General features: G+C 39.9%; 1 protein-coding gene, 1 long non-coding RNA gene and 1 other non-coding gene across 3 annotated transcripts; all 3 read right to left on the reverse strand.

The window, feature by feature from the left end:
* Positions 1-2,205: 2,205 nt before the first annotated feature.
* LOC109219834 (uncharacterized mitochondrial protein AtMg00810-like) lies at positions 2,206-11,718 on the reverse strand. Its single transcript, XM_019384301.1, has 2 exons — positions 11,356-11,718; positions 2,206-2,328 (listed from the first exon to the last, which is right to left on the reverse strand). The coding sequence occupies exons 1-2, from the start codon at positions 11,716-11,718 to the stop codon at positions 2,206-2,208; spliced, it is 486 nt and encodes a 161-aa protein (XP_019239846.1).
* Positions 11,719-20,176: 8,458 nt separating this feature from the next.
* LOC109219837 lies at positions 20,177-24,487 on the reverse strand. Its single transcript, XR_002066997.1, has 4 exons — positions 24,223-24,487; positions 22,858-23,254; positions 21,847-21,960; positions 20,177-21,387 (listed from the first exon to the last, which is right to left on the reverse strand). It is a non-coding gene; the product is annotated as an uncharacterized LOC109219837 (long non-coding RNA).
* A 93-nt stretch (positions 24,488-24,580) lies between these two features.
* Positions 24,581-24,653, reverse strand: TRNAR-UCU. Its single transcript has one exon. It is a non-coding gene; the product is annotated as a tRNA-Arg (tRNA).
* Between the last annotated feature and the right edge of the window lie 535 nt (positions 24,654-25,188).

Consider the following 25,188-nt stretch of genomic DNA (forward strand, 5'->3'; position numbering starts at 1 on the left):
AGTGTAAGTAAGTAACACAAGATATAAAGGACAGCAACAACTATCACAGAGGCAAGTAAAACACAGTAAGAGAACACAACTCAACTCCAAGGTAACAACCGGGGATCTCCCAGGATACCGTCCTATAGTCCCCAAATATAAATATCATCTCCAGTGGATCTCCCGAGTGCAGTCCCGTAGTCCGACGCATAAATGTGCAGGCGGATCTCCCGGAATACAATTCCGTAGTCCCAAAGTAAACATACAGGGGAGCTCTCGGGATACCGTCCCGTAGTCCCAAAGTAAAAGTGCAGGGGGATCTCCCGGAATACCGTTCCATAGTCCCAAAGTAAATACACAGCAACAACAAGAATTCAATCCAAACAATTTCATGTCAAAGTGAAGCAGGTAATCCTAACCTAGCATGATTCACGTAATACAATTAAGGCAGTTAAGCCAAATAGAGCAATTTAGTCAAGTAGACATGTTTCTCTAAGCTACAGCAGGTTTAATGTCCAAACATTGTAAGCAAGAAGAGGAAGAACACAATTCAAGGCTATTTTTAATGAAAAAGAACGGGTTTCTAACAATTAGCACAAGTACGCACTCGTCACCTCACGTACGAGGCATTTCAATTACCACAATACCACTCCTAAGGGGAAAAGTCCCTCACACAAGGTTAGACAAGTCACTTACCTCGAACAAGTGCAAGTCAACCCGAAACCACGCCTTTGCCACGAGCATCCGACTCCAAATGGCCCAAATCAATTCAATTCAATTTCATAATGTAAATAACACTTCAATAATTGATTCTATAATTAAATTATAAGCTAAGACACAAAATTAGGTAAAATAACCAAAATGCCCCTCAAGCCCGCGTCTCAGAATCTGGTAAAATTTATATTTACAGAATCCTCATACTCTCACGAGTTCAGGCATACCAAAATTATCCAAATCCAAGGTCAAATTCCCAATCAAAAGTCAAATTTTAGGTCTAGGAACTTTCTTCCAACTTTTCCCCAATTTTCATCCCCAATCCGAATTTAAATGGTGAAATTAACTATAGATTGATGGAATATAACTAGAAAGGGTTAAAGAATCGTTACCCAATGATCTCCTCTTCAATTCTCTCTCAAAATCGCCCTCCCCCGAGCTCCAAATTGATTTTTCAACTTTTGAAACAAAACCCTCGAAATCTCATATTTCTGCGGAAACCACGTCGCATCTGCGACTTTCATTTACTTGCCCAGGAGCTGCATCTGCGATTTCCTTTTCGCAGATGCGAAACCGCATCTGCGGTACTCCTCCCGCATCTGTGAAATCTGAAGAAAACACCAACATCCGCTTCTGTGGTCTTTACGTCGCTTCTGCGGCTCCGCACCTGTGGAACCCCAACCGCAAGTGCGGTTATGACAGGTACCAGCTAAAATCTGCAATCTCTCAACTTCAAAAATCTTTCCGTCAACCACCCGAAATCATCTCGGGGCTCCCGGAACCTCAGCCAAAAGCACCAACATTACCTAATACCTTATTCAAACTTATAACAATCCTTAAAACACCTAAAACAACATCAAAACCTCAAATTAACCATAGATTCAAGCCTAAGACTCCAAATTTCTCAAAATACGCTTTGGATCAAAAACCCAAACAAACCACCTCCGAATGACCTGAAATTTTGCACACACATCACAAAAGACATAACGGAACTACTGCAACTCTCGGAATCCCATTCCGACCCTCGGATCAGAATACCACTATCGAACCGAAAACTTTAAAATTCAACTTTTGGCATTTCAAGCCTAAATTAGCTCCGGACCTCCAAAACACAATCCGACCACGCCCCTAAACCCGAAATCACCTAACGGAGCCAACGGAACCATCGGATTTCCATTCCAAGGCCATCTTCACACTGTTCCAACTACGGCCAACTTTCCGACATTAAGCTCTCATTTAAGGTCTAAGTGTCCCAAAACTCTCCGAAACTAAAAACCGAACATCCCGGCAAATCAAAATAGCAGAAATAAACTTGGGGGAAGCAGTTAATAGGGGATCGAGGCATAAATTCTAAAAACAACCGGCCGAGTCGTTATATTAGGCCTGCAGGCTTCGCATTTGCGAAGCCTGGCTCGCAAATGTGAGTTCGCAAATGCGAAGGCTGGATCGCAAATGCGAAATAGCCCAGGCCTGTCTTTGCTCGCAAATGCGAGGTTTTGATCGCAAATGCGATCACCCCTGTTTCAGCGTTGAGTCGCAAATGCGACGCTGTAGTCGCAATTCCCAACTTGCAAATGCGAGATGTTCTTCGCAATTCCCAGCATAGCAGAGATCGGGGTTCGCAATTGCGAACCCCTGTTCGCAATTCCCACATGTGAGACCTGCAACTCTTATACTTAGACGAATTTTAACCCATTTTCACATCTTTTCAAAACACAAACTCCCTAAGGCGATTTTTCAAGAACAAATCTTCTTCCAAATCGATAGTAAACCACTTTTAACTCGTTTCCTTCAATCATTAACATCTTTTAACATGATTTCAACTTCAAATCAATGATTTTCATGGGGAAATTGGGTGTTTTGGTAGAACCTAGATTTTTCAAAAAATGGGGATTTGGACCTCGATTTGAGGTCCGATTTCAAAATAAATTATATATTTGAGTTCGTGGGGGAATGGGTAATCGGGTTTTGGTTCGAATCTCGGGTTTTGACCATGTGGGCCCGGGGGCAATTTTTGACTTTTTGGGTAAAACTTTAAGAAACTCATTTTCATGCATTAGAATTGATTCATTTAGCGTTTATTGATGTAATTAAGTAACTTATGGCTAGATATGAGCAAATTGGTGGTGGAATCAAGGGGTAAATCGATAATTGAGATGTGAATTGTGTTCGTGGCATCGAGGTAAGTGTTTGGTCTTACCTTAGCTTGAGGGATTAAGAGTCGGGTCACTCTTAGATCATCTTTGGTACTGTGACACCAGTTCTGGGTGATTAAGGCTTAAACAGTTGTATTAGATTCATATTTCAGATATTTCACTACATTTCTTCCGCATATTGAAATTTCCGTTGTTTTCACATTATTGCTTTAGAAATGCTAAAAAGGTGTAAAAATGGATAAAGGTAAACTGTTCAATAATTGGCTTGCCTAGCTCACATTAGTAGGCGCCATCACGACTCCTGAGGGTGGGAAATCTGGATCGTGACAAGTTGGTATCAGAGCTCTAGGTTACATGGGTCTCACAGTTCACAGACAAGCTTAGTAGAGTTGAGGGATTCGTACGGAGATGTGTGTTTTATCCCCTAGAGGCTACAGAGTTAGGAAAATTTCACATCTTTTCTTTCGTGTCGTGCGGTTTGGTTTCTCAATGTTGATTGAATTTCTATTATGTTCTCTCGTAGATGCCGAGAATGCACGCTTCCTCATCGGCTTACCAGCAGCCCGAGCCCCCAGCAGCAGCTCCCATGAGGGGAAAAGGGCGAGGCCGAGGCCATGCTAGAGGCCGAGGTAGGGGTAGAGCTCAGCCCAGAGCAGCAGCACCAGCAGCGGAGCCTCAGGTTGACTTTGATGATAAGGTTCCGGCCCCAGCAGCTCCGGTAGGCCCAGCTCAGGTCCCAGAGGGGTTTATTGCTACCCGAGAACTCCAGGATGCTCTGATCCGTCTAGTGGGCCTTATGGAGAGTGTCACCTAGGCAGGCTTGCTTCTTGTAGCACCAGCCGTCTCTCAGGCTGGAGGAGGAGCCCAGACTCCTGCCACTCATACTCCGAAGCAGGTAGCTCCCCAGTTTTAGACTCCAGCAGTTCAGCCAGTTGGAGCAGCTCAGCCGGGTGTGGTAGCCTAAACCGGTGATGGCGCAGCTATGTCTGCCGATGCTTTGTGGAGATTGGACAGGTTCACCAAGCTCTTCACTACTACTTTCAGCGATGCATCTTTTGAGGATCCCCAGGATTATCTAGACAGCTGTCATGAGGTTCTCAGGAACATGGCGATAGTTGAGACCAGTGGGGTCGATTTTGCTACTTTTCGCTTGTCTGGATCCGCCAAGACTTGGTGGAGAGATTATTGCTTGGCTAGACCAGCCGAATCACCAGCCTTGACTTGGGAGCAGTTTACACAGCTATTTCTGGAGAAGTTTCTCCCTATCACTCAGAGAGAGGCCTATCGGAGGCAGTTTGAGCGTCTCCAGCAGGGTTCTATGACCGTTACCCAGTATGAGACCAGATTCATCGACTTGGCTCTTCATGCCCTTATCATACTTCCCACCGAGAGAGAGAGAGAGAGAGAGAGAGAGAGAGAGAGAGAGAAGGGGACTTATTCAGCCGATTCGTCTTTAGATGGCTAGGGAGACTGGGAGTGAGATATCTTTCCAGGAGGCGGCCAATGTGGCCTGGAGAGTTGAGATGGTTCTGTCGCAGGTAGGTGGTCATGGGTCGGACTAGAGGCCCCGTCATTCAGGCCGATTCAGTGGTACCTCGTCTGGAGGTAGGGATTCGTATGGTAGAGGCCATCCTCCTAGGCCTTTTCAGTTGGCACTTCAGGTTTCTCACGATGCTTCAAGTGGCCATGGTCCTCAGATGTAGCATTCTGATCAGCAGTCCTACAATACACCACCAGCTCCCATCAGTGCACCGCCGCTTTAGAGTTTTCAGGGTGGTCATTCAGGTCTTCAGGGTCAGCAGTCTGAGCAGCCGAGGGCTTGTACACTTGTGGTGATGTGGATCACATTGCTAGGTTTTACCCTCGAGCACCGAGTAGCTCTCAGCATCAGGGTTCCCGTGCCATGGTTCAAGCACCGAGTGTTCCACAGCCCGCCCAGCCAGCTAGAGGTGGGGGTAGAGGTGCTAGAGGTGGAGGTAGAGCTCAGGCCGCTAGAGGTGGAGGCCAGCCAGCAGCCGGCCGTCCCAGAGATGTGGTTCAGGGTGGTGGGGCCCAGCCCCGATGTTATGCTCTTCCAGCCAGGCCCGAGGCTGAGGCTTCCGATGCAGTTATTACAGGTACTGTTCTGGTTTGTAGCAGAGATGCTCCAATTTTATTTGATCCAGGGTCTACGTACTCCTATGTGTCATCTTATTTTGCACCGTATCTGGTCATGCCTAGTGATTCTTTGAGTGCTCCTGTTTATGTGTCTACACCGGTGGGTGATTCTATTGTGGTAGATCGAGTCCATCATTCGTGTATAGTTATCATTGGAGGTCTTGAGACTCGTGTAGATTTGCTTCTTCTGGACATGGTTGATTTCGATGTCATATTGGGGATGGACTGGTTATCACCTTATCACGCTATCTTGGACTGTCATGCCAAGACTGTGACCTTAGCCTTGCCGGGTTTACCTCGTTTAGAGTGGAGGGGGACTCCTGGTCATTCTACCCGCAGTGTTATCTCTTATGTGAAGGCTCGACGTATGGTCGAGAAGGGGTGTTTGGCCTATTTGGCCTATGTTCGTGATTCTAGTGCTGAGGTTCCTTCTATTGAGTCTGTGCCCGTTGGTCGTGAGTTTCCTGAGGTATTTCCTCAGACCTGCCGGGTATGCCACCCAACAGGGATATTGACTTTTGCATTGATTTGGCTCCGGGCACTCAACCCATTTCCATCCCGCCGTATCGAATGGCCCCACCTGAGTTGAAAGAGTTGAAGGAGCAGTTGCAAGACTTGCTCAAGAAGGGTTTCATTAGACCCAGTGTTTCGCCTTGGGGTGCGCCAGTATTGTTTATAAATAAGAAGGATGTATCGATGAGTATGTGTATTGATTACCGGCAATTGAATAAGGTTACAATCAAGAATAAGTATCCGCTGCCGAGGATTGTTGATTTGTTCGATCAGCTTTGGGGTGCCAAGGTATTTTCAAAGATTGACTTGAGATCTAGCTACCATCAGTTGAGGATTAGGGCATCCGATGTCCCTAAGACAGCTTTCCACACTCGGTACGGGCATTATGAGTTCTTGGTGATGTCATTCAGGTTAACAAATGCCCCAGCAGCTTTTATGGATTTGATGAACCGAGTGTTCAAGCCTTACTTGGATTCGTTCGTGATAGTCTTCATTGATGATATTTTGATATATTCTCGCAGCCGGGAGGAGCACGAGCAGCATCTTAGAGTGGTTCTTCAGACTTTGAGGGATAGTTAGTTGTACGCTAAGTTTTCGAAGTATGAGTTCTGGTTGAGTTCGGTTGCATTCCTGGGTCATGTTATGTCAGCAGAGGGTATTCAGGTTGATCCGAAGAAGATTGAGGCAGTCAAGAACTGGCCTAGACCAGCATCAGCCATAGAGATCCAGAGTTTCTTGGGTTTGGCAGGCTACTATCGTCGGTTTGTAGAGGGGTTTTCATCTATTGCAGCCCCGATGACTAGGTTGACCCAGAAGGGTGCCCAGTTCAGATGGTCGGATGAGTGTGAGGCGAGCTTTCAAAAGCTCAAGACAGCTTTGACTACAGCACCAGTGTTGGTTTTGCCCACAGGTTCAGGGCCATATACAGTTTATTGTGATGCATCTCGTATTGGGCTTGGCGCGGTGTTGATGCAGGATGGCAAGGTCATTGCCTATGCTTCGTGGCAGTTGAAGGTTCATGAGAAGAACTATCCAGTTCACGATTTGGAGCTAGCATCCATTGTTCACGCGTTGAAGATCTGGAGGCATTATCTGTATGGCGTGGCATGTGAGGTGTTCACGGATCACAAGAGTCTGCAGTATTTGTTCAAGAAAAGGGAGTTGAATTTGAGGCAGAGGAGGTGGTTAGAGCTATTGAAAGACTATGATATCACCATCTTATATCATTCGGGAAAGGCCAATGTGGTGGTCGATGCCCTGAGTAGGAAGTCAGCCAGTATGGGCAGTCTAGCTTATATTCCGGTCGGTGAGAGACCGCTTGCTTTGGATGTTCAGGCTTTGGCCAATCAGTTCGTGAGGTTGGATGTTTCTGAGCCCAGTCGTGTGCTAGCTTGCACAGTCGCTCGTTCTTCATTATTGGAGCGCATCCGAGATCGGTAGTATGATGATCCCCATTTGTGTGTCCTTAGAGACACGGTGCAGCACGGAGGTGCCAAGCAGGTTACCATAGGTGATGATGGAGTTTTGAGATTGTAGGGTCGAGTTTGTGTGCCTAATGTGGATGGTCTTTGAGAGTTTATTTTAGAGGAGCCCATAGCTCCCGGTACTCTATTCATCCTGGCGCCGCGAAGATGTATCAGTATTTGCGGCAGCATTATTGGTGGAGGAGAATGAAGAAGGATATCATTGCATATGTGGCTCGGTGTTTGAATTGTTAGCTTAAATACGAGCATCAGAGACCTGGTGGTTTGTTCCAGAAGATTGAGATCCCTGAGTGGAAGTGGGAGCGTATTACTATGGACTTCGTTACTGGACTCCCACGGACTCAGAAGAAGTTTGATGCAGTGTGGGTCGTTGTTGATAGGCTGACCAAGTCAGCACATATTATTCCTGTGGCAGTTTCCTATACTTCCGAGAGATTAGCTGAGATCTACATCCGGGAGATTGTTCGTCTTCATGGTGTGCCCATGTCTATCATTTCGGATCGAGGTACGCAGTTTACCTCACATTTCTGGAAAGCAGTTCAGCTAGATTTGAGCACACGGGTTGAGTTGAGCACAGCGTTTCATCCTCAGATAGACGGGCATCCGAGCGGACTATTCAGATTTTGAAGGATATGCTCCGAGCTTGTGTCATTGACTTTGGAGGCTCGTGGGATCAGTTTTTTCCTTTAGTAGAGTTTGCCTACAACAACAACTACCAGTCGAGTATCCAGATGGCTCCTTATGAGGCTTTGTATGGTAGGCGGTGTCGGTCGTCGGTTGGATGGTTTGAGCCGGGAGAGGCTCGGTTGTTGGGTACGGATCTGGTTCAGGATTCCTTGGACAAGGTCAGGATTATTCAAGATAGGCTTCATACAGCTCAGTCCAGGAAAAAGAGGTATGCCGACCGCAAGGTTCATGATTTGGCATTCATGGTCGGTGAGCGGGTATTGCTTCGAGTGTCGCCTATGAAGGGCGTGATGAGATTTGGGAAGAAGGGCAAGCTTAGCCCTAGGTTCATTGGCCCGTTTGAGATTCTTGATCGAGTGGGAGAGGTGGCTTATAGACTTGCGTTGCCGCCGAGCTTAGCAGCCCTGCATCTATTGTTTCATGTGTCCATGCTTCGGAAGTATCACGGCGATCCATCCCACGTGTTAGATTTCAGCACTGTCCAGTTGGACAAGGACTTGTCTTATGAGGAGGAGCCGGTAGCTATTCTAGACTGGCCGCTTCGTCAGTTGAGATTGAAGAATTTTCCTTCTGTTCTTGTTCAGTGAATAGGTCAGTGCTGAGGCATCGACCTGGGAGTCCGAGTCTGATATGCGGAGCCGTTATCCCCATCTTTTCCCCGACTCAGGTACTTCCTTCTTCTGTCCGTTCGAGGATGAACGGTTGTTTTAGAGGTGGAGAATGTGATGACCCAAAAGGTCGTCACTTGTTTTTAAAAATGAGTTCTGCATTTCGAGGCCTTAAAAACCTCTTTTAGCATCACCTCGATTTGTGTGTGCAGTCCGAGTGTGTAGCCGGAAATCCTATATGTAAAAATCTATGAAAAATGATAAATTTTGACTATAAAATGAATCAATTTGACTTCGGTCAATATTTTGGGTAAACGGACACGGACCCATGATTTGACGGTCCCGGAGGGTCCGTAGGAAAATATGTGACTTGGGCGTATGCCTGGAATCGAATTCCGAGGTCCCAAGCCCGAGAAATGAATTTTTGAAAGAAATTGTTTTTAGAAAAATATAAAGGTTTTTGAAAGTGAAATGTTATGTGAAACCTGTGGTATCGAGCCCGTATTATGGTTCTGGAGCCCGGTACAGGTTCAATATGATTTATATGCGTTGTCGGTAAAGTTTGGTAAGAACGGAATCCATTAGGACCTTAAATGCAAAATTTGATGTTTAAAGAAGTTTTGAGAAATTTCATTGATCTTGAGGTATAATTCGATGTTCATGACGTTATATTGGTGATTTGATTACACGAACAAGTCCGTATGATATTTTTGAGCTTATGTGTATGTTTGGTTTGGAGCCCCTAGGGCTCGGGTGAGTTTTGGATAGGCCACGGGGTAGAATTTTAGACATAGAAAGTTGCAGATTTTAGCTGGTGTGACCAGGCCTGCAGGCTTCGCATTTGCGAAGCCTGGCTCGCAAATGCGAGTTCGCAAATGCGAAACAGCCCAGGCCTGTCTTTGCTCGCAAATGCGATCACCCCTATTTCAGCCTTGAGTCGCAAATGCGACGCTGTACTCGCAATTCCTAACTCGCAAATGCGAGATGTTCTTCGTAATTCCCACATCTGAGACCTGCAACTTTTATACTTAGACGAATTTTAACTCATTTTCACATCTTTTCAAAACACAAACTCCCTAGGGCAATTTTTCAAGAACAAATCTTCTTCCAAATCGATTGTAAGTCACTTTTAACTCGTTTCCTTCAATTATTAACATCTTTTAACATGATTTCAACTTCAAATCAATGATTTTCATGGAAAAATTGGGTGTTTTGGGTAGAACCTAGGTTTTTCAAAAAATGGGGATTTGGACCTCGATTTGAGGTCCGAGTTCAAAACAAATTATATATTTGAGTTCGTGGGGGAATGGGGTAACCGGGTTTTGGTTCGAACCTCGGGTTTTGACCATGTGGGCCCGGGGGCGATTTTTGACTTTTTGGGTAAAACTTTAAGAAACTCATTTTCATGCATTAGAATTGATTCATTTAGCGTTTATTGATGTAATTAAGTAACTTGTGGCTAGATACGAGCGAATTGGTGGTGGAATCAAGGCGTAAAGCGATAATTGAGACATGAATTGTGTTTGTGGCATCGAGGCAAGTGTTTGGTCTAACCTTAGCTTGAGGTATTAGGAGTCGAGTCCTATTTGCCATGTGGTAAATGTTGAGTACAACGTATAGGCATGGTGACGATTATCTATACATTGGTGTCTAGCATGACCGTGAGTCTTTCTATTGTGATTATGATGACTTCGTTGTATCTTTCATGCCTTGGTGATGGTTTCTATTTGTTGTGTAAAGTTGTGGAAGGAATTGTGACCTATGAACATTGAGGAGCGTTGGCTCAAGTTGTATAACGAATTGTGAAGGTATAAGTGATAATTGAACCTTTAGAGCATTGGCTCGAGTTGCGAAGTGAATTGTGAAGTAAAAGTGAGAAAGAGAAGAGATCATTATGTTGCCCCCTTGCCGGGCTATTGTTGCTTTAATTGTTATTTCCCTTGCCAGGACTTGTTGTTGAATTATCGTTCCCTTGCCGGGATTATTATTGCAATTTCATTTATTTCCCTTGCCCTATTATTTGTGATTGTTGTTTGGGTGAGGAAAGAGAGTTAAAGCACGAAGGGTGATGTCGTGCATTGTTTTTGTGAGGAAAGAGTGTAAAGAACGAAGGGTGATGCCGTGTATGATTATGAGGAAAGAGTGTAAAGTACGAAGGGTGATGCCGTGCCGCACGATGTACCATTCCGTGCCGATTATATTGATTATATGGTGAGGAAAGAGAGTAAAAGCACGAAGGGTGATGCCGTGCACATTTTTATTATATGATTGTTTGGGTGAGGACGAGAGTAAAAGCACGAAGGGTGATGCCGTGCATTTATTGATTTCTGATTCTTTGTTGATATCCGAGTTATATTGTTTCTTTTGTTTACTTGTTGTCTTTCTATTTGGAATCGATATCTCCCCCCCAACATGTTTCCCCTCCCATACTTGACTGTTTATTTCTATATTCCTTTTCCGCTGTATATAGTTGAATTGCACAGGTTTAATTGGTAGTCTGGTCCTAGCCTCGTCACTACCTCTCCGAGGTTAGGCTAGGCACTTACCAGCACATGGGGTCGGTTGTGCTGATACTACACTCTGCACTCTTTTGTGCAGATCCCAGTGCTGCTGACTTTGGACCGTAGATTGAGTGACTACCTTCAGTCCACGCGGAGATCCAAGGTAGACCTGCAGGCATCCGCAGGCCCTGGCATCTCCTCTATCCTTTACTTCCTGTTTCATTTCTTTGTTTCAGAAACAGTGTATCTTTTATTTTCAGACTTTGTATTTAGCACTCTTAGATCGTCTGTGGTACTGTGACACCAGTTCTGGGTGATTAAGGTTTAACAGTTGTATTAGATTCATATTTCAGATATTTCACTACATTTCTTCCGCTTATTGAAATTTCCGTTGTTTTCACATTATTGCTTTATAAATGCTAAAAGGGTGTAAAAATGGATAAAGGTAAACCGTTCAATAATTGGCTTGCCTAGATCACATTAGTAGGCGTCATCACGACTCCCGAGGGTGGGAAATTCGGGTCGTGATAGCTTTCCTTAGAGCTCTATACTCAACCTCTGCTGAAGACAAAGAAATAGTAGGTTGTTTCTTGCTTTTCCAAGATACAGGATTGCCACCAAGAGTTATATAATAACCACTGACAGACTTGCGAGAAATAGTGCAAGAACCCCAATTAGAATCAGAAAACCCCATAAGAGACATATTAGCAGAGTTGGAGAGTAAAATACCCTGGGCAGGATCATTCATGAGATACCTCAAAACATGAAGTGCAGCCAACATGTGTGGCACCTGAGGATGATGAAGGAATTGGCTAAGATGTTGAACAGAGAAAGAGATGTCAGGTCTAGTATGTTGTAAAAAATTTAACTTCCCAACCAGCCTCCTATACAAACTACGATTAGAAATAGATGCTCCCATTCCAAATGAAGTTTGATAGAAGGATCCAGAGGTGTGGACACAAGAGAAAAATGCTAGTAGTTGAACTCAGCTAGGAGGTCAATGGTATACTTGGACTAAGTCATAAGATAACCCTGAGGAGTAGAGGAGATCTCCAAACCAAGGAAATAATGAACTGTGCCCAAGTCCTTAATTTTAAACGGGGAGTCCAAAAATAACTTCAAGGAATCCAACTCAGCAACATCATCCCCAGCTAGCAGGATGTCATCAACATAGACAGCCAGGATAATAAGAGAACCAGAAGAGGACTTGGTGAATAGGGGATAGTCATTGAGACTAGAAATGTAGCCCCTAGAGTGCAAAGCTTCAGAGAGTTTAGAAAACCACTGTCTGGAAGCCTGGATGAGGCCATACAAAGATTTCTTGAGTCTACAAGCCAAGGGAGTAAAGGCAGAAGTAGAAGAGACATCCAAACTAGGAGGAGTCTTCATATAAACCTCCTCATAAAGGTCACCATGCAGAAAAACATTATTGGCATCCAACTGATAAACAGTCCAGCCTCTCTTAATAGCCAAAGTAAGAAGACACTTGATGGTTGTCAATTTAACAACAGGGGAGAATGTTTCAGTGAAATCAATACCCTCTTTTTGAGTATCACCCCTGATAACCAATCTGGCCTTGTATCTCTCAATGGAACCATCTGCCCTCTGTTTAATCTTATAAACCTACTTACAAGGAATAACCTTCTTGTGTGGAGGAAGAGGAACAATGTCCCAAGTCTGGTTGGACTCAAGAGCTTGAAATTCCTTTAGCATGGCCTCCTGCCAAGCAGGATGTGAAGCTGTCTGCTGGTAAAACTGAGGTTCATGCATATGCAACTCAGATTGGGACACCTTAGAAAGTTTAGGGACATGAACATGGGGTAGGACAGAAGAACAAATGTAATCCTTGAGGTAAGAAGGCTGAGTGACAGTCCTAGTGGATTTTCTGACAACCTGGACAGGTACAAGAGTTAAAGGAGGATGGAGTGAAGGTGTGGAAGAGGTGGCAGAAGGAGAAATGGGAATATTGGTAGAAGAATGTGGTGAGGAAACAGATGGAGGAGGAACATCCACAGAAGGAGGAGGGGAAAAAGTATGAGGAGAAGAAACAGGTGGAGAAGGAACATCCACAAAAGGTGTGGGATGAGAAGTAGGAACATGATGGTTAGAAGAGTGAAAAGGGAAGATATGTTCATGAAACACAACATCCCTAGAGTAAAAAAACAGAAGAAATGGAGGGTTGAGGAGTTTGTAAACCTTTTCGCCACAAGGATAACCCAGGAAGAGGCTAGGAATGTCCCTAGATTGAAATTTGTCTCTGCCAATTCTTGGAGAAGTGGCAAAACACAAACAACCAAAGGACCTTAAATGAGCATAAGGAGGTTGGTGACCATGCAACTTTTCAAAGGGAGAAATGTTGTTCAAAGTAGCTAAAGGCATTCTATTAATGAGGTAGGTGGTAGTCAAGACACAGTCTCCCCAATACTTGATGGGTAGGTTGGATTGAAAAAGAAGAACCCTAGACACATCTAGGAGATGTTTATGTTTTCTTTCCACAACCCCATTCTGTTGTGGAGTGTAAGGAATGGTGGTTTGATGCAGAATCCCTTGTTTAGCAAAGTAGAAAGCAGCTGAATGACTGCTACCAAGTTCATAAGCATTATCAGATCTGAAAGTTCGAACAGAGGAATGAAAATGAACTTTAACCATGGAAGTAAAAGCTTTGAGGATAGAGAGGGCATTGCTTTTACAGGATAATAGGTGAGTCCAGGTGGCTCTATTGAAATCATCAACTATTTTTAAGAAATATTTGAAACCATTGTAAGTTTTAGAGTTACAAGGCCCCCAAACATCAATATGTACCAATTGAAATGGGGCAGTAGAGTGAAGTTGATTATCAGGGAAAGGTAATCTTTGTTTCCTTGCTATTGGGCATACTGAGCAAATAAAAGATTGTTTAGAAACATTATCAGATATGACCGGAATAGACTTCATTCTATGAAAAGTTATATGACCCAATCTTTGATGCCAAAACAGATCCATTTTATTTACAATGGGTATCTGATTACATGGACCAGTATTTACAGAAGAAATGGTGGAGTCAGACTTATTACATGACACAGAACTAGAAAAAGAAAAAGTGTTTGAATCAGGAAACAAATCAGCATCAGGATGAAGGTAGTACAACCTTCCAGCAGCCTTACCAATTACCAGTGGCCTCTTCAGAGAAGGGCACTATAAAGAACAATTAAACTTGGTAAGAACAGCTATACAATCCAATTGAGAAATCAACTAATGTATGGAAATCAAATTGAAATGGAAAGATGGTACAAGAAGGACATTAAGTAAGATAATGTCATGTCTAAGGTGGAGAGAACCAGTTGACACTACCTTAATTTTATATCCATTAGGTAAGGTAACCAGAAAAGGCTTAGGTAAGGGAACAAGATTGTGAAGTAAGTGTTTGTGTGTGGTCATGTGGTTAGTTGCCCCTGAGTCTAATATCCAAAGATTTATGCCTAACTGAGAAGTTGCACATACATGAGAATTGTCAGAATTAACAGCATAAGCAGTAAACAAATCTGCAAAGTGTGCAAATCCAGAGTTCTCAGCAGAAAAAGCTTCAAAATTAGGACTAGGAGACACTTGAACTTGTTGAAATAAGGTCATTAGATGTTGATATTGTTCAGAACCCATCAGGAGAGCTGTCAGAAGACTGAGATGTAGAAATACTTGACAAACCATGGGGAATGTCACTTTGAACACATGAGGCTGACTTCTTGTTCTTAGTGAATTTTAAGTCTGCAAGGAACCCATGTAACCTGTAGCACTCGTCCACAGTATGACCAGGTTTCTTGCAATACTTGCAAGAAACAGAAGATATATTCTTCCTGGAGTCAAAGTTCACCTTTTGTGTGGAAGTTCTATTTGTAGTGTTAGGAGTTGAAGAAGCAGAGAAAGAAGCAGAATCAGTTGAGAAGTTTGGAGCAATAGATGGAGTTTCCCTTTGACTTTCATCCTGTTGTAGGAGAGAATAAGCCTTGCTGATAGGTGGTAGGGGATTCACGATCATTATAGCACTTTTCACGGTGGAGTAGGAGTCATTGAGCCCATTTAAGAATTGGAAAAGTTGATGATCTTCTATGAACTTGGTAAGGGCTCCCAAGAACATATAGGCCCTACATAGGAAGAGTTCAATTCATCCCAAAGGCTTCTAAGTTTTGTGAAGTACGTGGCAATGTTTGAGGACCCCTGAACAGTGCCACTTATTTCTCTCTGAATCTGGAGATTTAGAGCCATTGGATTGACCAAATCTCTCATTGATATCAGTCCAATTCTTTGGTAGTTCTAACACACATAACACTGGTAGCAATATCTCGAGATACATAGTTGGTGATCCAAGCTTTCACCATGTCGTTGCATCTCTCCCAGTAGGGGTAGTAGGGTGAATTAGGGCTAGGTTGATTAATTCTACCATCTAAAATCCCCTAATTTATTTTTGGCTAAAAGAGAAGTGATCATACTGCTTCTCCAAAGTACGAAGCCATGGCCATCAAATGGCACAGGTACTAATTGACTACCGGGACTATTAGAGGGATGCACATAGAATGGATGAGAGGGATCGAGTGTAAAAAGTGTAAATCCATCAGGTGTAGAGACAGAACTATCGCCAGTACTACGCATAGTAACTACTAATCAGAGATAACTAGTAGTAACTACTAATTAGAGATAACTAACAGAAGAAATTCCTATTCACACAATTTTGGAGAACAACTTCAAAAATGACGACATGCAAATAGCTAACTCATACGATTCAAATCCAAAAATGTATCAAAATAGTCCTGAAGTATGTGAATTAGAGTGATATTACCAGCCTTCCTCTGAAAAAACCCGAAGAAGTAAGGTCTTGTGTATATCGCAGAAACCCTAGCTTGAAACGATGGAAATTTTCAGTTGAATTTCTTCGCAAAATTGCAACTCCTTTTCAATACGAGTGTGCTGGATGATGCTTTGAAGTGAAGCCCTAAGTTTTTCGGACCAGAAAGAGAAAATTCCAACGGAGTTCCTGATTTGACCAAACACCGACTTCGTTGTAATCTCTGAGTGAACTTCCATTAGAAATGAAGCTTATGACGCGGAGAATCGGAATTCCCGCTCTGATACCATGTTGGAAGAAAGCTCAGAACAGCTACGAAAGATGAATGAAGAAGAAGACCTTAGAAGGGTCGAGAAGAAGAGAGAGAAATAAAGTGAAACATAAGAGAGAAATAACCATCTGAATTTTATTATTCAATAATAGGTATTTATATTTACAACTATAAATGTGTAATAGAAAAACATAAAAGGTGTATGGGTTCCGGGTCCTATACAAGTATCTATTGGGCCTGTAGTGTAGAGGAGATATCAAATTGGGCTCTAACAATATTTTCGAATCTGCATGCCTTCTTCAACACACATTTCACATGTGTATATGAGGACATCTATATAGGGAGGCCATGCATACATAAGAAAAAATTATATGTACTGCGGGTGTATAAAATATTTATACAGTCAAGTGACCTATAAGGTAAAGAACAAGTAAATTTTTATAATAAACATTAATTGGTAATTTGATTAAGATATAATTAATCAATTTTTACAAATTAAATTACATGTATGTTAATGTAAGAAGACCTTTTAGCATTATTACTATAGTATACTCCCAGAGTGTATTATTAATGTAAGAAGATCTTTTAGCATTATTACTATAGTATACTCCTTCCGGTCCACAATAAGTAACCAATTTACTTTTGACACACTCATTAAGGAAATATGAACTCCTAGAGAAAAAAAGATGTATTCACTAAATTAACCTTAATTAATTGGTTTCTCGACACATTGGAATATGTAAATAAGGGCAAATTTTAAAAAATTAAAATTAATTCCTTCTTGATTATATAAATACACACTTATTTTGAACTAAAATAAAAAGATAAAATGGTCATTTATTAAGAGTAACTTAAATCCTAAAAGAAACATGTGCGCACGGGTAAATTGTGCACACAAAAGTCATGTCTAGAAGGGGAAGTGCGTGGAAACCCCTGAATTTGGCAAGTCACGTTAACATACCCCTGAATTGTGCAGAGCCATGCATGAACTTCCCAATTAATTAGCCGACGCTGCTACCGTCTACATGCCTATCATAATTAAAACACGTTCGACAAAACTATTCAAAACCAAATTAATAGCCACCAACCACAGCATTAGGCAACAATAAATTACTAGAGCTGAAGCTGTTATGAGTTTTATTGATCATGCTAATTGACAAAATTCATTATAGACAACCGCTCTACCAATATTTCTCTCATTATATACAAGCATATCTCTATATTCAGTTGAACTAAATCATTTAGGAGTATATATTTACCCTAAGTTCAAAAAACATAACTTATTTCACAAAGAACTAGTGGGTGCAAGGATACGTACTGAATTAAATCTTTGATTGTTGCTGATAGCATACTGAACCATCTCAGATAAATAAAAGGGATTTTTTCATACATATACACTATTTGAAACTTTATTACCCTTAATGTCCATGTTTAGCTAATTACCTGGCATAAACAAGTTTTGTTTACCAAATATATACAATCCACCTTAAAAGGCTCCCAATCCATTATTTGTGGCTTCAATCAAGGGATTTAGTTACACCCTTTCCTTCTTTCTCTCCTCTCTCCCTTCCTATTACCAGCACTTAATTGAAAAAAGATGCAGCTGCATGCGAGACTAATTTATTTCTCAAATCTTAAAAGTTGGGTGTGAAAGAAAAGATAAAATCACACCCCAGCTATCAATATCTAAATTCATATGTTATAGATTTCTTTTCTCTCTTGTTTAACAGGAACAAAAGAATTGGAGAGGGAGGGGTCAACAGTTAAAACATACCTCCTTCCCTGTGTGAAGCAGAAACATCAAGACTCCTTTTGAGGGAAGAGAACAACATTTCAGCGTGACAAGATGGTTAATTTTCTATTGATTTGTTTGCTTACCTCATTGAATTAGAGAAATAACTTAGTCATATAAAAGGATAAATATGTCGAATAAGATGACCCAATAACAAAAACCAAATTTATACAATATGACCTAGAATTGATAGTTAAAAAATAGTTGTGAGTATTCACAGCACGCTTTGAACTTTCTGATATCTTATTGTACTGTTATGGGTGTAGCAAGGATGTCATAAAATCAGATGGAAATAGGTTAGTCAAAGGTTAATGGTGCAAGGATACTCAGGCATTTGGACAATATTTGGTTGAAGTTAATGGAAAAAATAAAAGTATAATATATAAATAATAATTATATATACACAACTTATCTACAATTTATCTACAACTTTCATACATTATTTATACCAAGTTATATACAACTACAATATCATACCACTTAAATACAATTTTTATACAAATTTTATACAATGTGTCTTTTGTATATTTTGTATCCGATTTATATATATAGTAAAAACAAATTTCATACCACTCTTTACATATTATACAACTTATCTACAATTTTCATACATTATTTCTACTCAGTTATATACAACTACAATATCATACAACTTAAATATAATATTTATACAATATTGTTCAACTTTCATACAATAGTTAAATAAATAAAAGAATAATATACAAACAACATAATACAATTTTTCTACAATTTTTCTATTATTTACTACAATTTCGTAAATATAATGTATATCATGTCTTCTTCTTCTTCTTCTTCTTCGAGTTTCAATCTGAAATTCAGCCATAACCAAGTCTATTCTTCACCAAAACCCCTCAAAATTGAGATATAAACTCCAAACTATATTCCCAATTGTTTGCAACAACACCCAATCAAACAAATAATAATTTTTGAAAACCCAAATTCGAATTCAAAGCTTCAAAACTTTTTAATGGCTGTTAATGGTGGAATTGCTGCTCTCTTTTCCTTTGCTTTACATTACTGAAATTAGGGATTGAGATGCATCACTTGTCGCAGACGCTGAAGCTATGATATCTGAGCAACACCAGCAAGTAGAGACGTTGAGTTGCACATCTGAAGAGGCAGAAAAAAGGCTGAGGGTAGACACTCAAAAGAGAAAAAACATTGTCAATATTGACGTTGACATTGCTGCCAGCAACACTATAGTTAAAATGTACATAAATGGTAATTGGGTATATAAAATGTAATTATAGTAAAATTTGAGTAGGGAGGGTAATATAGTTTCATATAGTGTATAGGAATGTAAAAATCTCTAAATAAAATACACATTAAGGGGTCGTTTGGTTACCGGTTAGAGTTATGCAGGTATTAGTTATACATGTATTAGTTATGCAGGTATTAGTTATGTATGTATTAGTTATGCAGGAATAAGTAATGCAGGTATTAGTTATGCAGGGATAAGTTATGCAAGGTTGAGTTATGTTGGGATTAGTTATGCATGGATTAATTATGCCGGGATTAGTTATGCGGTAGTTATATAAGGATTAGTAATATAAATGTAATATGAGTGTTATTTATTATTAGCTTACTTTATTTTTATTAAAATTGTTAGTATAGTTTAAATATATTTTTTTAAACAAAAAAATACAAGTTTGAATAAAGGGTATTCTTGTCATTTTGTGTTTTAATACAAGTATTACTAATTATGTATAAGTTATTCCACCTTCTACCTTGCATAAATAATACATAGACTCCCTCATAACTTATACATGTTTAGTTATGCGGAAAAGAAAATACATGAACCAAACATTGTATTAGCAATGCTATATTTTATGTGAAAAAGAGGAAAAAACAACCAAACATTGTATAACTTATGCTAGCTTCTACGTGGAGATTATTCTTCCCCCTTCTTTTAACCAAACAATGTATAAAGTTATTCTACATTTAATACATAGATAACTCCTCTCTAACCGGCTACCAAACGACCCCTAAGTGGCAGCAAGTGCTCCATAAGACTATAATTATGCATAATATAATGAATTGTAAGTTGTAACTACGAGCTTGACTAAACCTTGATAAATTGACTGCGAAGCACTTGATGGTCCAAGTTGCTAACGCAGCTTGATTGGGCCAACCAAAGAAATGCACAATCTTGACATTAGAGTTTTGGATTGAACTGATGTTGCCTCTTACTAGGGCCCAGAAAGGAATGAGAGATGAACCCAAGGATGTGCGCAAGCCTTGTCTATCTTGGTCCTCCACATAAATTCCTAACTTGATGAAAGAAGAAAAATATCAAAAGGTTGATGTTAGGTTTTTTAGTTTCACTGGTTTTAAATAGAAACCACCTAATAGTGGGAGATTAAGCTCTACCGCCTACATATATTGTGCAATTTTTATGTTATATAAATATAGAAATGGGAAAATGAAAAGTTTTCCTCTAATAAAAAGAAGAAGACTTGTATGTGAAGTAGAAGAAAGAAAAAGAAATACAGCTACGTGACTAATTCGATACTTTCCTCAAAGTAAAACGATAGCTATTCTCCTAATCCTACTTGGAAACAATTTATATTGCACCTCTGTAAATATTGTATCCACCGGCTTACAATTTTGCAAACCATAGTGTGTTTATCAATTTGCTCTTTCTTGCTTTGCTTCAACGGGAAGCAGCCATCGTTTGTTTCTCTTGGTATTACTATTTACTTGTCTTGTTGATCATGTAGTTCCGTCTTTCACCGAGACGAAAGAAACTGTTGGTCCCTTTAATTCCATATACAGTTTCGGTGATGGCGACTCTTCTTCATCGTCAGCTGCTAATCATGTTGTTGTAACCCTCAGTTTGCTTCTCCGCAACCATACACTCAACGAGGCACTGAGTTCTTCGAGTCTGACCTGAGTTTTGCGACGCCCGGAGCAACCATCATGAAGCCTTTGTTCTTCCTCAAGAATGGCATCCCACCACCTCCACAGTCACCATGACCTATCTAAGATTTCTACCTTCATGAAGTTCTTCTATGAAGACTGCTTCTCTTTTCAAGACTGCGGCAGAAACAATAAGGTTCTTCAGAAGACGCTCATCTTTATGGATCAACCCGGCATCAATGACTACAAGCATGCCTTCTTACTTGGAAATCTATTTCAAAATCGTCCCATCTCGTGCCTGAAGTGGTGGAGACAATTAAGAATTCAATAGAAAGACTCATCAACGAAGCTGGAGCCAAAACTCTCATGGTTTCTAGAATTCTACCCATTGGCTGCTTTCCTGGTTTTAGGACTTTATTTCCCGAGGGCAATTCAACTGGCAAAACATAGATGCCACCAAGGACTTAATATGTTTTCGAAGCTTCACAACGATCACCTGTGGCAAGCAATTATGGAGCTGCGTTTGAAATACCCTGAAGTTCACATCATATATGTGGATTACTACAAAGCATTCATGGCTGTTCTTAAATACCACGCATTCCTGGGATTCAAGATGAAGACTTTGATGAAGGCATGTTGTGGCAGTGGCAACGATCCATTCAACTTTGATATGCAGAAGAATTGTGGAGACGAAAGAGCTGCTACGTGTTCTAATAGGGCTTCGTATTCACCTTGGGATGGATTTCGATTGACACCTCAGGCCTAGCCTTGGAGAACCTGATCGATACACTGTTCAGCAAAAAAGGATTTGTATTCCCAGAACTGAAGGCTGGAGAAGAAACAGCAGACACAGTAACAAGGAATCATTATAGGATTCATTCACGAGTTAAAGACATGTCTTCTATATATTGTTAGGCATTTACTCTTCGTCTAAGCCAGTATTCTATATTCAATTCTAATCTGTTTGATTCAAAGGGTAGTCCCTCATAGCTTCGTATGTACAGGGGAATGCCCCTCTTAGCTTCTGTAACAACTCACTGTTCTTTGATTCATAACAAATATTTAATTCAAATATTTTTCTAGAGATGATTTAGATGTTTCCAATCTTATCTGTTCATCTTTGTTTTTTATTTTTCAACCTATATTTTAAGCCTGAGATTGACAAAAAGGGTTCAACTGTTTGTAAGAAACTTAGTATCAGAAATAAGATTGCTTTTCCCAGTTGACCTGGTTAATAGTAAAGTGAACACAATACAATAAAAAGACTACAAGGGAGACGCTTCCTCACAAGTCACAAGGTTGAGCATTACAAGTGAAGATCTAAGAACTTCAAACTTGGTTGATCCAATAGCCAGACCAATTGACTGCTGTGGTACAATTTGCCAAAAATAGTGATTTGCCCCTAACGAAAATAATTTCATCAGTCGGTAACAGTGCCTTGCAAATATCTAATTTGCAAAAGAAACTTCCAATGGCCAACACTTTGATACCCAAATCAAAGAATCACTTGCATTGCTGTCATGACTGCATTTAACAACTTAAATATCAAAGACAACTGGTGCTTCTATTACCAATACTTAGCAATTTATAATTCCACATCCAAAAGTTAAAAGCCAAATACTCAAATGGTTAAATATAGAAACCTTAACCATACTGACTATTACAAAGGGATTACAGGTGTAATTAAGTTATTGGATGACTTTGTCATCATATCATTTACATTAAGTATAAATGTATTTCAAATAGACTTTGAAGTTGGAAGTTCAAATTATTGCTTATAGCATTCAAGAGCTGTCAAGAGAAACATCTTCTCTGAGTAAGCATTAATATACAGCCTAGATATAAAGGACATTCATTTAGTTGGAAAGATCATAAAAAAGGGCAGAAAATCAGCTTAATGCAACTGATACGGGCATTATCATTAGAGTTGATCATAGTTATTTAAGTAAATTTTATTCGGGAGATTCCGTGCAACGTAGGTGACAATAGTCAAAACAAAATTTACGAATGTGCAAGACCATTCAAGCAGACTGACAACAAACATATTGCATTCTCAATTCCCTTTGCCCCTTAAAAAGAAGAGCATGTATGAACTTACAGTAGACAAAAGTGCATGTCACAAACAAATACAACGCCTTTCTCATTCATAGAACACCTTTGGCCAAGCAATGGCGCCTGTATTATTTTTCTTTTTTTATAACCAAAGGAAAGGTGCATGTATCATTTTTCTTTAGGGCGCGAGTAGCAGCAAGTTTTAATATGCAAATGAAACTACTTTTAGGAAAACAGATATTATTACCAGTTCAAATACTTCGTCGCCAAAAAGTTAGAGCTCCTTCTGTTCAGGATTAGCAACTATTAAATCAGGCAGGGCCTTTTCTAATGACTTCTTAGGCCTTCTGTAACAGAGGAAAGCAAACCACAGAGTTCTAAACAATGCCCGATTTGCAAAATGTGGAATAAAAACTCGACCCCAATATGGATAATACGGTCCCGGCAACTTTAGCAGAGTGCTAGCTGTCCCACAATTTCCTTGTCCGGTCTATTATGTTCTCCAAGTTAAATTTGTGAGGTTCATCAGATTGTCCAGCTACTACGTTCATATTGCAGGCTATTCTAGGTCTTGCAATTGGACGTGTCCCGTATGATTTGGTGCTCAAAATGCACATATTAGACTTGGTCAACTGTCTTAAAACCTGCCAAGATAGAAGGCGACTGTCATCCAGATTGAGTGAATAACAGGAGAAAAGAAGCAAGCCAGAAAAAATTGAATAACAACAACAACGAGAACAACAATAAACTTAGAGCAATAAAAACAAGAGAAAGAACCAAAACAACGACAACAGAAAAATAAACAACAATAGTAGTAGTATTAGACTATAAGTGGACGCTGGACAACAAACAGCCACTAAATGGAGGACTACAAACATTCTGAAATTGGTTTGTCAAACCAAAAAGGAACTAAATTAAATGTATCTTCTCATTTAGACGTAAAATATGGAATGAATACAGTAGCTTGGTTTCAATACAAATAACATAGGGACAGCTGACTAAAATAAGATCAAACGTCAGAAAATAGATGAATTAAACAAGTCTCCCGATGGTAAACTCAACATGGATATGAGAATATTGCGGGCAAACTTTACATGGCAAATATACGAGAGTTCAGCTTATCAACCTCCAACCATGAAAGAGCAAGTAAAATACATTTCCCCTTTTATCTCTTGCGGAGAAATACCAAAAAAAAAAAATAAAAAAAAAAATCCTTTCAGCAGAAAACAGATTAACCTATCATCAATGCAGCTTTCGACATATTTGAAACTTTAGCTTTCCGTCGTATGATCATTTGCCAAAGTCGTGCTATTTTGTCAATGTGGTGCTATATAGTAAAGCAAAAATTAGATTTCACACTACAGCAATAGCAGACACTAAGTACTTTCACCATACATCAATGTTCCATTAATTGTCTAGCATCCAATACTTTAAACCTAGAGTCATATCCATGATTAAATATTCAAGAAACACAAAAATACGAGCTAAGCAATCAAAAAATGCTAAATTGCGAAAAGACCAGAACTTTATTAGTGGGTGTACTTCTAAACTTATGTACATAGCAGAAAACGAACTGTTGAGAAATAAAATCTCTTTATGTGATGTGGGTCACCTGAAAGCCATTGGCGGCCGGAGAATCAAGTAAGTGAGACATCATAGCAGGAACTAAGGTTGTGCAGATACACTCGAAAATTGTGGATAAGAAACTGCCATTTTAAAAACTAATTTCAGAAACGCCATGAAAGATAAAGGTCTTTTTATGCATGAATTTGAGGGGTTTAAGGACTTGGAAGATTGGAGTCGGATCCGGGTAAACCCACTGCAGCGAATTTGGTTGATCTATGGAGCCCTTAAATGGGCCGTCTATCTATTTATGAGAAGTATATTATTGAAACTGAAAAATACAAAAAGTCATGAAAATTTCTAATTTTTAATTCATGCGATATAGAAAAGGATATACAAAAATCATACACGCCCAGTGGGACTCGAACCCACAATCGCTTGATTAGAAGTCAAGCGCCTTATCCATTAGGCCATGGGCGCTGTTGTTGTTATGGATCCTCGATAATTTAATTATAAATTAACGGAATGCTTCTTCTCGTGTTCCAGGTAATCCTTGACTTCTAAGAAGATTTTTAGGAGACTATACATTTCTTATTATGTTATATAGGAGTGTTCAAACATAACAAAAAAACAGAAAAGTCAAATCGAATCGATTAAACAATCCGATTATGTTTGGTCTTACTTGGTTTTGTATTAAGTTAAAATATCCAAACCAAACCGACATATAAATATACCTTATAATTTTAAATATATTATATTATATAATATATATATATATTATATATATTAAAAAGTATCTAGAAATATTTGTGATACTCTAATGAAATATAATATTTATATAATTATAAAGTGCACATATTTTTATTTACTTTAAATAATGGTTGATTCTAACTTGTATATTACTTTCTTATCAAGTATTATTGAAATGCGGTAATCTCTTTGTTCTTTCATATTCATATGTCAAGATCTATTAAACTCTTATATCTTTTTCAAATTTGAAATAGTATTTTGTTGA

Source organism: Nicotiana attenuata, unplaced genomic scaffold (assembly GCF_001879085.1).
Source record: "Nicotiana attenuata strain UT unplaced genomic scaffold, NIATTr2, whole genome shotgun sequence".
Lineage (NCBI taxonomy): Eukaryota > Viridiplantae > Streptophyta > Magnoliopsida > Solanales > Solanaceae > Nicotiana > Nicotiana attenuata.

Coding starts and splice junctions, on each gene's coding strand:
- LOC109219834 (XM_019384301.1), bottom strand. CDS start 11,718: ATGGGAGCATCTATTTCTAATCGTAGTTTGTATAGGAGGCTGGTTGGG. Junction 2,329..11,355: donor TTTCTTTGTCTTCAGCAGAG/GTTGAGTATAGA, acceptor AATTGCGAACAG/GGGTTCGCAATTGCGAACCC.